The 14,671-nt window shown below is 31.9% G+C and overlaps 1 protein-coding gene across 8 annotated transcripts in view; it reads right to left on the bottom strand.

Moving 5' to 3' along the window:
* LOC148626233 (tyrosine-protein kinase Fyn-like) overlaps positions 1-14,671 on the bottom strand; it is a 54,009-nt gene that overhangs the window by 9,144 nt on the left and 30,194 nt on the right. For 5 of the 8 annotated variants that reach the window (XM_088570067.1, XM_088570068.1, XM_088570071.1 and 2 more), the window contains 5 exons: positions 11,406-11,826; positions 6,950-7,053; positions 6,092-6,262; positions 2,287-2,451; positions 100-359 (listed from right to left, as the gene is read on the bottom strand). In XM_088570067.1, the coding sequence (XP_088426193.1) occupies positions 100-359; positions 2,287-2,451; positions 6,092-6,262; positions 6,950-7,053; positions 11,406-11,826 (1,121 nt within the window). Of the gene's footprint in view, positions 1-99; positions 360-2,286; positions 2,452-6,091; positions 6,263-6,949; positions 7,054-11,405; positions 11,827-12,221; positions 12,350-12,391; positions 12,448-14,671 lie in introns of those variants that run through there. The other 3 variants (XM_088570074.1, XM_088570070.1, XM_088570073.1) reach the window with 3 other exon arrangements.

The following is a 14,671-nucleotide window of genomic DNA, read 5'->3' as shown; positions in this document are numbered from 1 at the left end:
TAACATTCCTTGTGCTTCTTTTTCCCACTCTTTTGACAAAGCCTGCCACTATTTTTTCTACCTAGTGCCACTGTAATCTACTATTGCATAACCACTAACCTGTGCTGCAATCCATAACAATTGATTAACTGACAGATCTTTCCCTTTTCCCTCTCGTAAATACATAGACAATCGTCCATTTGGCATATATTCAGTCAAAATATAGATTGGATCATTTTCACTAGAAACAGCTAATAGCTTTATCACATTAGGATGCTGTAGAGTCTTTAAAATTTGGCTCTCGTCGAGAAATGCCGACGTCGTTACTGTATCTCGCTTTTGAATTTTAATGGCCACTTGACGAGAACTATGCCATGAACCTGAAAAAACAATAAAAGAAATGATGTTTAGACTATCTATCAATGTCTGTACAAGTCAAACAGTAATTAATTTAAAAACTTAATCAGTATAAAAGAATTGCTTCTGTGCAACATAATTCTTATTGTATCTAAAAATAAGTTTGAGAAGGCTTTGGTTACTTTCATTGTCAAACTGACAGACACAGTGACACAGTAACCCTCTTTCTAGAAACAGCCATGCTTCATTAAAAAAAAAACCAAATGCAATATCTTCCAAGGTGGTCTCCATAGCAGCATCGGTTCTTGCTTATTGTTTCCTTACTTACTTATATTCTACATCAAATTCAAGAATTGTTTCATGAATTTATGACATCAATTTTGTCATTTTTAGACTAATAAAAGGTTCTAATTTTTGACATTTGTCGTAAGAAAAACCATGAACTATCAATACTGTAAACTTCAATATTGCAATCTCAAATTTTTTACACAAGCACAATTATTTCTTAAGAATATTTAATCATTATTTCCACAAACAAAGGATGAGGTACACTTGAAGTGTTTTTGGCCCTCTACTAGACATGGTAATCGAATGTTACCAATCAGCATTTTCGTTAGGGTCTTAATGTTTTACATTATCATATTAAAATTTTTTTGATTTTTTATTGAGTAATGACAAGTCAAACATAGTTTAAAACTCAGGTTTTCTGCAAAAACAGCTAAAATTTGATACAAAATAAATCTTTTTTTTCCTCCAAATTTGTGATTCCTGCGCCAAAGTAGACCCAACAAATCTTCAGGAATTCTGATAAAACAGACAAAAATTTTTCAGAATATCAAGGTATTACATGGATCTACATTGGTGCAGATACTTTTATTTCATGTAAAATTGGTAATTAATTTCCTGGTTTCGTAAACTTTAAGGAAACCAGCTATTTTGACCTGTGATTATGACTTAAATGTGCAGTACAGATATGTTTTAAATGTAGGCAATTAAACTTTAGGTTGTACACTTTTATTGAGCGTATAAAAGTTTGCTGTGACTCAAACATCAATTTTCATGAAAATAAGGAGACCGATTTCATCCATAAATGTTCCTCAACATCTAATGTTGTATTTGAATGGAGAAACCATATAGTATTTGAAGACTTGTCGTCATCATTATAGATTATGTGTTGTCATTAAACTCAATTCTACAACTGATGCCTCAGAATCCTAAAATACCATACAGTTACCATTCTGACAGTAATTTTACATTATGCAATGTATACAACTACTATTTCAGAGTTAGAAATAGTAGCCTGCCCGCTAGCCAACGACTGGCTATTTTTTGGCAGGGCAGGCTAATTTTAGCAAAAATTTATATAGCCATATAGTAAATATATTGAAAAATTGTATTCAGGACTGGCTAGAATTTGAGTGAGTTTCCTACCCTGATTATTTCTAATATGACATCTCCATATCGTCAAACAGTGTATGTCGGTACAACCCCACCTTTAGCACCTGCGCACTGTCTCGTTTCTTTCGCTGTGGCTTCGTGACAAAACACTCATTTAAAAACATTTACCCAATGATTTAATGGCTGAGAGGTTATCTAATACTATACTGATACTTATTTAATAGATGGTTTACTTGGATGTTGTTTATTTCTTAATTAATCCAACTTCCATACGGGGGAGGTTAAATGAAACAGCCCTTATTTTGTATACGCTAGGGAAATTTTTGTCACAAAAATTGCTGTATTTGTCATATTAGAAAAGAAATAATTCCTTCCAGGGGTAGATTTGTACTCATTTTAACATGGGTTTGGCATTTATATTCTCATTTAACACCTCCCTGTCACTCGGTGTTAAATAATCAAATATAAATGCCATACCCAAGTTAAAATGAGAACTAATCTATCCCCTCCATGAATTATTTCTTAATTATCCAGTGATATACTACATCTTACCTAACCAAACCTCAGCAAACTGTCCACTACCCAGTTTTTTAATGAGGACTATAGATTCCCTTTCCGTAGCATACTCATCATTTTTGCCTCGTTCAAATGCCCATAATAATGACCGAGGTTTCATGCAGGGCTGTAACAGCTTACAACATAAACCATCAGGGGACTCTGAAATCAGAAAAGATATAACATTTAAGATCAGTGTGTGAGAAGAAGTGACTGATAAATGTTGATAAGGAAGTCTGTAATGCTCCTATCAGTTCTCTTTCATTGAGATACATGTATCCTGCTACATTAGATGGGCTTTCTAAATGCAGGGGGTTCAAAATTGACTTTCAAGAGTGAAAGGTCTTGCACTTTTTGGAATCTTACATGTAAATGGAAGGTCCCCAATAAAAGTAAATGAGAAGTATGACAGATCCAGGACCTTAATAAAAAAAAATTTCAATGGTCCCATATCAGAAATTGAGGGTCCCAGATCTCTGTACAATGTAATTTTTAACCTCCAGCTAGAAGTACAACACCACCAATAGTAAAATAACAAAAGCCATATAAATGTTTATTACACTTCCTCTAGCCTCCTCTCATTCAACAAGGTACATCAATTCATAAGTTACAACAGAATGGGTTGTAAGTCGTTCATTAACCTCATTTATCTAACAAGCTGCCAACAGTGCCAAAAATTATAACCAGAACCTTAAGTACATGTATGTAATCAATTAATGAGGAGGTATTTTTGAGAAAATGTGTAGGTTGATCTGGCATCCAGATAATATCCCGCAATTATGTGGTATATTTTACAATGAGGAGAATTTCATTTTTTAATTTGAAAAAGTCAAGAATGTTTTTTTTCCCCAATAAATAATAATATACAGTAAAATCTATCTAAACTGAATGTCTTTTGGACTTAACAATGTTTTAAATTTACCAGGGTTCAAAATGCATTTAAATTTGTATTCAGCAGAGATGATTTTACTAGGAACAACATGTAATTGGAAATCAGCAAAATTGGAAGTAAATAAATTGTAAAATAAAGAATAGTCAGGACAAGTAAACTTAAATGTGCAGGAAAATGGGTATGTTGCCTGAAAAAGGTCATTTTTGGAGATTTTTTGTCATTTTTCACCAGGAGTAAGACAGCGTCCAAAGTGCAATTTTTCCAAAGCTTGTTCCCTCTGATGGTCATTTAAGCCAAAAATTGTTCATTACAGTCATAAGTGGAAGGTCAGGGGTCTCCAGCGGGGTCACTCATGAGAAAAAAATTAAGTTTTTTGCAATTTTTGGCCTAAGATTGATTGGCCTAAAATCAAAAGTGGTTAGTATATGGGGTTGACATAATGGGAATGGTGAGATACATCATTATTCTATAGAAACCAGGTGAAATGAAACACTATGGATCCATTCTGCTGTTGTTAAAAGCTAAGAATTGAGCCCTACCCCTAAAAAAAACACATCTTTTTTTTGCCTTCTTAACTCATGACCTCTTGTCAAGTCCTTATTTTTGATCAAACTCTGTATAAAATAACCTAATTCCAAAGCACATTCATTCTGCTTGCACATGAAATCAAATTGTGGTTTCCAAAGTTAAAAATAAAATTGCCATAATCCAAAAATCGGAAAGCAGCCCATGTATATATATATATATGGTTCCCGCATGGTAAGGGTTAAAAGGCATCTTGTTTACACAGGTTTCACAGTAATTTCAGAAAATAAATACATTTATAGTTGGAAAAATTCTACCGTTTTTCATAAAGGCACAGTTTGCCTGTACAGTCAAATGATGCCATACAAATCACTGATCTACAAATGTAACTGCATCTTCGTAAATATGAGAATGTATCTTTAAGACACATTTATACCTTTAAACAAAATACTTAAGTTTGTCAGATCAAAACAACAACAAACATTTGATGTTCTATGAAATCCATATAACAGTAATGGTGAAGTTTGTCGGACCGTCGGATATGACCAGTACTTTTAGCCACCAGTCCGGTAAAAGTTGCGTGATTTCTGAACTAGATGTCCGGTACATTTTTTTAATTAAACACACCTCAACCAGAACTTTCAGTTTAAAGATGGCATCTGAATCTAGGCAAATTTAAATTGGATCAGAGCAATGATTCTGGCTTAAGTTCTTGTTTTTTTTTTAAAATGATTTCGCCAGATCTGATATAAAGCATTACTGACACAATCACAGTTAAAGTAAATATAATAAGAAATTGTGTATACAGCTAGATTTTTATTCACTTGAATATACACATTTTTCACAGGATTTAAAAGTGTAAATTATAAAACATCCTGATTTGATATTTTTTATTTCTTTCCAAATTTTTCAATTCTTTATTTTATTTCTTTTTCTCCATATATATTATTCTATATTATTATAATAAAAAAAACCAACTACAGTGTATTTATATTTATCAACAATATTACAATACTAATTTGTATTTTGATTGTAATTGTAATATGTATGTTGAACTTGGAAAAAAAAAGTTAAAAAAAAGTTTGTTTGTGATATTTAAAAGAGTTGTCCAAAGCTGCTTCCTCCCATATGTATAAAATCTGAATTGAACTTCTGAACCCATGCCTTCATTTATCAAAAGTCCTAAGTGACATGACATGTACTCATTGAAAGTATTTATAAACTTGGAATCAAGTGCAATGTCAAGCATACAATAAACATCTTCTAAATACATGTACATGTATGATCTTTTAAACTACTTGAAATTACATAATGACACAAGTAGTGGACTATAAAAAACTCACGGGCTTATCTTCTCAATCAAGATGGGTGATCTAAAATTAGCAACTTTTTACTGATTTGGTAAATTTTCATTAAGTATATTTCAATTAAAAGACTTTGACTAAAATGTCCCTATGTAGTGTCTTCTATTTAAACTAAATTATGATTTTGCCCTCCTTCGAAAGATCACTTAGGACAGGTTTGGTTACTGAGAAACTTGACTGACTTCATTCTCTTTTTATCTGGTGGAGAATTTATTACAAAGATGCAAGTTTGAATATGTGAAATAATGGCAAATGGACTTTTAAGTAACCATTAAACAAGAATTTAATTAAAAAGATGGAGTGAAAATCATAAACAAAAACTTATATACCAAATATGAATATCGTTTGCAAAAAATCAAATTTACAAGCAAATCTCTTTAACAAAAGCTGTTAAAACCACATAATGAATTACTGATTATAAATTAGTAAATTCAACAGAGACTACAAATACATTACAAATGAAAAAAAGACTGAAAATATCAAACACATTAACAAATACAAAAATAGTGAGAAAAAAAAAATTCAAAATTTAATCTACCATAAAAATTAATATTCTGTACCAAATTTCAATTAAAATTTAAAGACCTAACACATCAAAACGAAACAAATTTGTAACAAATTTGCATTCCCTTAAGCCACATCAAATTAAAGGTTTTCTTTTTCTGCTTTTGTTCACAACCGTGACATTTTGAATTACTTTTTTTTTGGGGGGCAATGCTTAATTTCTTACTTATGAGAACAATTTTATCGTTGTGGTACAAAAAGACACATGAATAGTTGTTTCTTAATAAATTTTATAGCATCTAAAAGAGTGGGACAAAAATTCAGAGAACCAAAGAAATCAATAAAACTGAAGCATACTTTCAGCATTCTAAACTACCAATATAACTTATGCATTGACAATCTTAAGTAGTTGACTTTGCACCTGGTCAAACACAGCCCATACTGAACTGCACATTAACATTTTAGTGTCAATACTTTGACATTTCACTGTCAATATTGCAACATTTTGTTTACTCACCTGTATAATGAGTAACTAAGTCTTGTAAAGACCGGAAGCGTCTTTTCTGTGTTATATAAAAATATTCCAGACAGGGTAAACCATCATTGTTAGATTCTTTGTAAATTTTGTAATGTTTGACTAAGAAGCCTCGTAGCTCATCACAGTCTCGAACAGATAATGTGTAGGTATCTGAAAAGTAGAAATACATATATTGTATGTAGATAAGTTTGCCTGTAAAAACCACTTTTTTTCTTAAAGCCCTTAACTCTTGTTATTCCATTCATGTGTGATACTTGTAAATATGTTCAGATTACCAAGGTTTTTTAATCTTTGTGCGTGCCAACTGAATTTTTTGTTTTCAAACTCAAACCTTAAAACTTTGTTAGCTTTCTTTCATAGAAAGAGGCAATTTAGATTTATACATTGTTGTGTTCCTTGTTCACCTCTATGTATTCGTTTACCTATGAAAGCTCTGCAGCAGTTCACATGTATGACAGTATGTATAGTCAAACAATAATGTTATGCTAATTTATAAGATGCTAGAGCATCCCCCATCCTTGAACATGCTAGAATTGTATGCAACCAGATTCCCCTCCTTTTGAACATGCTAGAATAAAATGCAAGCAGATTCCACCTCCCTTGAACATGCTAGAATTGTATGCAACCAGATTCCCCCTCCCAAGAACATGCTATAATTGTACGCAGCCAGAAATATACTTGTTAGAATTGGAAAGGACTAGATGTCCCTCCCCCCTTTTGAACAAGGCCTTCTGAATGTTTTTCTCTTTGCTCTTTATTTAGCTACCAGTCAGTCACAAATTCAATGTTATTGCATCCAAGTAAAGATCAGATACAGGTAACATTTTAATTGCTCACCTGGTGCAGCTTCACCCTGTCTGATGAGGAATGTACCTTTCGGATAACCAGGTGACAACAACCATTCTTCAGAGGCATGCCGGCTCACCTTACCAAAGTACCAACTGAAAAAATAATAATAATGTCCACAATAATGATTGGTATTTATTGGGCGCTGAAGCTGAAGGTTATTTACATTTTAACCATGTAATTTGTGATAACCATATATAGTAAATTAGACTGTATTATATGTACATTAAAATGCACATTTATTTATCATTTAGTTTACCAGTAGTTAATTTACTACATTTTTTGAACATGTACTTGTACAATGTTTGGTACTTTCCATTTGACCTCACAGATTAGAATAGTTAATTTTTTTACTGTAGCTTCATACCAAAATAAACAGTCTGTGCAAATTTATGACAATGTGAGCAACATGTACATGAAAATTAGAAAAAAAAAACTTTATAGACCTAAATCTTACTGCAGGATGATAGACTAAGTCAATGTTAACAGACACATAGACTAAAATTTGAATACTCCAGCCACTTTTTTGGTGGGCATAACAACAACCAACTGTCCAAATACCATTACAAGGAGATCAATCATTAAGGTTTTGAAAAGATGTAGATTGTTTGGTAAGAACCTCAATGTAAACAATTACCCAAGCCAACCACAAAACTGGTTGTAATCCAATTTACATCACTTGGAAACTGATCAAGTTTTCAGCCACTCCAGAAGATGGAGATGATCAATGGCTTTTGGCACCAACATTATTCTGGATGAATCGGTGCCAATACATTTCTCTTGATTTAAAGTGTGCCAAATAGTTTCATCAATTCAACAAATCCTGTGTTTAAAGTCTACTTGGCAAGTCGTTAATGAACTTATAAATGTTCTTGATTTGTAGATTTTCACTTTTTTTCTCACTTCATATGAGTTTTGTTTTTGTTTTTGTCATCAGAATTAAAAAAAATTAAAAATTCAATTAAAACAATTAAAACAACATCAACAACTTCTTACAAGTAATAAAATACAGTCATTTGGTAGAAATAGTCTTATATACATTGAATATTATTACAGCATCGGCCGAAGACTTACTGATCATGGTCATATGGATTGCAGCCAGACTTTTTACTCTGATAGATGGATGTTTCAAGAGCAAAAGAGCTTTTGTTGGCAAAATGTTTACAAAAAAAAATGTTGGGCAAAGACTAGAGATTTCTTAATCTTAAGAAAGGAAGTACCAAAAACCACTTACTAGGTACATGAACCAGTACATGTATTTAACTTGACAATTCTACAAATCAAAATTACATGGAGTGTTTCATAGTATCAAATTATTTCATGAAACTTCAAGTAGGTCTCACAACACATTATACCATTGTTATTTAAATATCTCAGATCTAGATGATTTTTAATTAAATTTTTACACAAAATTACCAATAATTCATCTACTCTATACAGTTTCATTCTGATGCAACACAAATTGAGCACTGTAAATATTGCAAAACTCAATTCCACTTTTCTACTCAATATTGATTTAAAGAAAGGAGTGAGATTACACTCTGACCTGTTTAGATCAACCTGACTATGGCTGTGAATAGATAGAGATCGGAATTTTAATCAGGTACATGAAAAGCTAATAAGTACAGAACAGACTCAGGCACCTGTTACTTGTTATACATTAACCTATTGGCAAGCCGTTTTCATCCTCAGGAGGCTAATGCTTCTGATCGATGTAAAAAACTTATTTTTTATCCGATCCAGTCAAGAAATGGAGAATACTACAATTTTTAAAACAGTAACAATTACTAGAAGGTGACAGAAAAACATTTTTTAAGATATTAATCATAGACCACTTTTTACATAAACCACTGAACAGTTGTGGTTTTCCAACAATCACATTCCACAAAATTAAAATATTTTCCCTTAACACTTGTCAATACATTAAAGCCCCCAATAGGTTTATTAAATAAAGAATAATCATATTTTTGAGTTCAAGCAGTGATTTTATTTCCTTTGTTAAAAGGACAACATCCTGATATAGCAAGTCATTACACTCAATGACAAAATCTGATTTGCATGTACATGTATCAGTTTGACATTTTTGTTATAAATTACAATTTGTTTGAACACTGAAGCAATTTCTTGTTACATGTACGTGTGAGTTTAAAGCGAGAATAAACATTTTTGTAAATCATTTTAAGTACTTCGCATTCTAAGAATCAGGCAAAATGTGTATAAGTTGTGGCACATGAAGAAAAAATACACAGAGATTTATTGCAGTATCCAAGTATTTAGACCTCATGACCTCAAGAAATTACCGTATTTTGGTGTGTATTATGCACACATTTTTACATAGAAATCATTTTCAGAACATGGGGGTGTGTATTATACATCAATACATAAGAATTGGCCACATAATCAAAGATTTTGGTAGGTGAAAAGACATTGCATAATGTAAACAAACAAACCGGAAGTGAAATGTTACTGAAAGAAATTTTATCTTATCACCAAATACATCTTTAAGTATTAAATTTTTAGTGATATTTTCTTCAAATCATGTTCAAATGACTAAATAACATGTTTCAAACATAGGTTGTACAATATTTCCTTTTTGTAAAGCATGGTTAAAAATTAATATGAAACAACTAAAAACCAAAAAGTAGCCAATTCCTTTTTTGTCGAACCCTCCTTATCAAATGCTTTTACAGCTGAAAATGATTATTCTGATACTTATTTGATTGTTTCTTACAATTTTCTTTCTTAAAAGTATGTTTTTAAATGAAAAATTGTGAAATTTGAGTTACAACCAAAACCGGAAATGTTTGATTTTCCTGACTTTTGATTTTGTTTTACAAGCCATTTCATACATCCTGTGCCAATTTTATCATGCCTCAAAATTGAAATTATCCAATTTATGTAGCTACTGATGTTTACATGATGTTTTAGTCTGCATAGAAGTTTCTTTCCTTCACATTTTCATAGGAAATACTGCATCACAGTAAATAAATTGACGGATCAAGTGCAAAATATCAATTTTTTTTGTCTTACAAAATTTTACTGCAACCTAAGTCTAAAAAACTTTTTTCACACGTTTAGACCTTCAAAACTGCACTTCGCACAATACATAAACATGCACTATACACACCAAAATATGGTACTATCAACTGTTTGTAAAGTTTGCCTTTTTAAGATACTGATAGGTCAAATTGAGTTGAAATGCACTATGGAAAAATGGCGGGAAAATTTTCCCAAACTTTTTCCTTACATAAGCAGTCAAAAAATATCTATGTCACCAATGCTTCAGGATTAATTTAAATAGCTTTATAGCTGTTTTCTAGATGTATTTGAATATGATTGAGGCAAAATACCAAATGGAGAGACACTCATTGCCTGATTCTTACACAGAATGGTACATAACTGCTTGTTCCTAGTGTAAATTCTTACATACATATAAATATGTAGATTAGGAAGCAACCCGTTGATTTATATGTGTGTGTTGGGTGAGGGGAAGGGGAGAGGGGAGTAGGATGAAAATTTCCAACCTGCCTTTCTCATTTGAGAAAATATAAGTCCTGCCTCTATTTTTATTCTGTATGTGTGTGTTTTTAATATAAACTAAAAAAAAAGATATTTGTATTAATATGACAATTCAGCTTTTTTATTTCAGGAATGTTTTCTATACCCCACCCGTCCCTCTCCTAAAAAATCAAATAAAAGTTCCCTCAAATACATACATGTATGAACAAACATGTAAAAATATATTAGTACACAAAATGCTAGCCTTATTGGAGTGCTAATTTGGGACATAAACTTTTACTTAAGAGTAATCTAGGAGTAAATTAACTTCATTATCATTCATTTACATTCCACCATCCAACCAATTTTCCCACCAGAGTCTGAGATCAACCTGACATTCCATTCCAATACCAGACAGACACAGTAACCACAGGTCTCTCAGGAGTAATTGAACTAATGAAACAGATACATTGATTTATCTTTTTAGGAATTTGATTGACTTAAGAGACACAGCAGGACTGGTGATATATAGTTGTTAGTATCATGTGCTAGTTTAATACCCATTAATCATTTTCATTTTATCAAAATTGAATAAAGATATTTGCCTCATCAAAACTTTTTTACATGGCCTACCAACCTAGATTGGTATTTCTCCGAAAAAATCTGTCATAGAAAAAAATTAAGGTCAACTAATGCAAAAAGTAAACGTTTTGTACATCAATGAGATGGAGTATAATTTACATTTTTGTAAACGTTTTGTACATCATTTAGATGGAGTATAATTTAAATATTTGTAAGTTCAAATGGAACTTAATTTCTTTAAGATTGAAGTCTTTATTTCTTCATCATTTATGTAAAATACTTGTTTCGTGTACCAATGTTTAAGCCTTTAGTCCCGAAAAGTTACCCTGAAAAGTACTACTGTTTAAAACCTTGTTTGAATACTTACTCATGTGATCTTAAGTACTGTTCCTGTGGTGTTAATGGTGCTGTACATTTTGGTGGAGAGAAGTGATCATTATTATTCCCATGGTTAAAACTCCCAGAATGATTTAAGTTCCAAGTGTCAACATCATCTTCCTCAAGAGTGTCACTTAAGCTTAAAAGGAAAAAGTTATCCTGAAATTCTGTCACACCACCGAGGGGTATTTTAGTGTCCTTTCTGCACATTGGACATGGAAAGTGCCCTGGACGTTCACCAGGGTGCCGACGTACATAGTCCTTGAGACAGTTTTCACAGAAGCTATGGAGACAAGGAAGAGCCTTAGGTCTAAGATATGGTTCCAAGCATATCTTACAAGATAAAAATTCCTCTTGAAGTTTCTCTCGCAGACTACTTCTGTTGCTTGGTCTGGCCATGGTTAGCCATTCTGAAATAGACAAGAAGGAAATTATTACATCACATAATGAAGTTCAAATCATTCTACCCAATACAATGTTTCATTTCTGTTTCTTCTGAAATAGGAAGGTAGCATGTACATGTATATGGTCCATTAAGTACGCTGACTTAGATGATATAGCTCACTAAAAAACTGAAATAGTTCCCTTCTCCTGATGTTATATCACTATGCTTTTGAAACACAAACATAAAACTATTAATCATCTGCAAGTTGCAATGCTAATTTTTGTCAATTCTTGTCTTAAACACAAACAGAACACTCCCTACAAAAAAGTCTAAAACAAAAATAAAATCAAGCTCTTTTACAGTAAAGGATACATTATACATGTATTGCATTACTACATATTGTAAATTTAATACATGTACCTGGATTTCTATTTACCCCGTTTTTGTAAGATGTATCCATTTTTTCATTTTAAACAAACTGTCCACTAAAACAATTAAATAATATTTGCACACAATCCCCCTAACCAACATGAAATTGATTGTTTACACCCCATTTTGACATGAAATTAATAGCTCATAAAATACTAAACATTTTTCACATGGCATGCCATCAAATTCCACTTGTATCTTTCCTGTACAATTCATAACTCTGAAGGATAAAACATCTTCGTGCATAAGATGCGGTTTTTAGGTACTTCAGATATTGGCAAGGCATAATAGAAAATTGTTTTAATTTTTGTAGCTTCAAAAAAGATGAAATTTCTGACAGGAAATATGATAATATTGGAACGTGCACGTTATCATGTGCTCTCAAGATTTTAACTGAATTGATACTTGTGTTTTAGCCATGAATTCAAGAACACATGTATTAATACTGAACAGAAACGTTCAATGCTTCTTTTCTAAAATTTTTATCTGATCTTTTTTTCTCAATAATTAGAGAAAGTTATTACTGGCACAAATTAAAGCTGATCAAAACTAAGAATGTGCTAGTGTAGTAATGTTTCCATTTTGTCAAGGGAGGAAACTCCTATCATAGAATCTAAGGATTCAATTATATCTCCCATTTCTTCATTTACATGTATTTATTTCTTAAGAAGGAGAAATTAAGTCAGCATGAGGCTCATTTTGATCAAGTTGACCACTTTTATAACATGTCAACAAGAACCATATGCAGATCCAAAGGGGTGGTGCACCACTATGTTGGTGATCAGTCATTGTATGTCTCTTTCTGTACTGTACATCTCAGTTATTGAGATGCTAGAAAAGGGCTAGTAAATAAATACACTGGTCCAAATTTTAATTTACTAGTACACATGTGGGCCCAACAGTGAGTGGAAAATATTGGAAGAAAAGTGCTCCTGCATCTATGTTTGAATTATATTTCTATGTTGAATTTTACTGCTCCTGGCTGCTCTGATATTTAACATTTTCTCTGATATTTACTACAAGTTTGATCTGAATTAACTTTGTATATGGTAAACTCTCATTAGGACTAAAGATTTTGTAAGTTTTGATTAAACTGCTTGGATTTCTGAATTTACAAATTAGGAAGTGATACAACAGGAAAATTTATGACCATCCATAGTTCATACAGATATTTGGTTAATACAGATTTGGTTGAGACGGGATCAGTTTAAATTATCTTTTCAAAATTTTTTATAATCTCAGGAGGTAAAGCATTTTGCAACAGCTAAAATACGAAGTTTTGATAATTCATTAGTATTTTTTTACTCCCATCATTTTCCAATTGGCAAGTTCTGTTCTCAATAATAAATCCCTATAAAACTGTCCTCAATCTAACTAATCTGTCCCTCCCATTTATGTTTACTCATACTAATAATACTGTATCTGACCATTTTCTCTGAAATAGTTCACAAGTCAATGTTTGCCTATGTGATAAAAAGGCCTATAATAATCCATAAAATTGCACATCAAATTGATTTTTCAAATAAAACTAGCTTTCTGAAATTACACAAGATTTGTTTACATGCAATTTTAATGGCTAATTTCCGCTGAATTTATGTCCATACAGAATAAAACCGAGTCAGCATACTACCCTTTAACTCTAGTTACAATGCAAGATAAAAAGGTGCAAAATCCTGGGAGAAATGTTCAAATTGGCCTTTTCCTCTATCAGTTCAAACAAATTACCCTCAGAAAAAAAAGCCATCTTTATGAGGTGCACAATTAGAAAGCTTTCCCCATCTGTGAAAGTCATTGATAATTTTGCACAATAACTGATAATAGCAAATGTCAACAGCCTAACACCTGCACACAATTTAAAAAAAAAAGATGCATGAAAAAATACAATCAACCATTTCAACCAGTATGACTCTCGTAGGTTCATCAAGTTCAAAAATGGTGTTTACATCCGACTGATCTAAGGATTAATCTACATTCAAAGATTTCACGTAACTATGCTTGAAGGATAAAAGAATACTTAACTGTGAGTCTCTGTAGCCAATCTGATACAACAAAAATTGTTAAAAGATGGCAATAAAATTTAAAAAGGTGTACAAAAAATGTACATTCATTGTTCAAAATAAATATCATGTACATGTAAAAGATAGAAATTGATTCTGAGGGTTCTTCATACCCTTATTAACCTTTGAATTGAAATCATCTTTAGTTACTCTGAGGAAAAAAAACTTGAACCATCATCAGGTATGCCCAGGGCAAGTAAAACTGACTTTTGGACAAGTGGAGTTCAGATCACAGTTGTTCGAAGGGCAACTGAAATTTCTTGAAATGTCATTAGAGACACTATTTGGAACAAGCTAATATCATTTTCGGGCAAGTAAATGTTGTGGACTACTTGCCCGATAGGACAAGTTTAACAGAAATGTCATTCCATGATCATTCAAGAA

Source organism: Perna viridis, chromosome 2 (genome assembly GCF_037379345.1).
Source record: "Perna viridis isolate PV_CMFRI_1.1 ecotype Kerala chromosome 2, ASM3737934v1, whole genome shotgun sequence".
NCBI lineage: Eukaryota > Metazoa > Mollusca > Bivalvia > Mytilida > Mytilidae > Perna > Perna viridis.
This window is presented reverse-complemented; position numbering and strand designations above follow the sequence as displayed.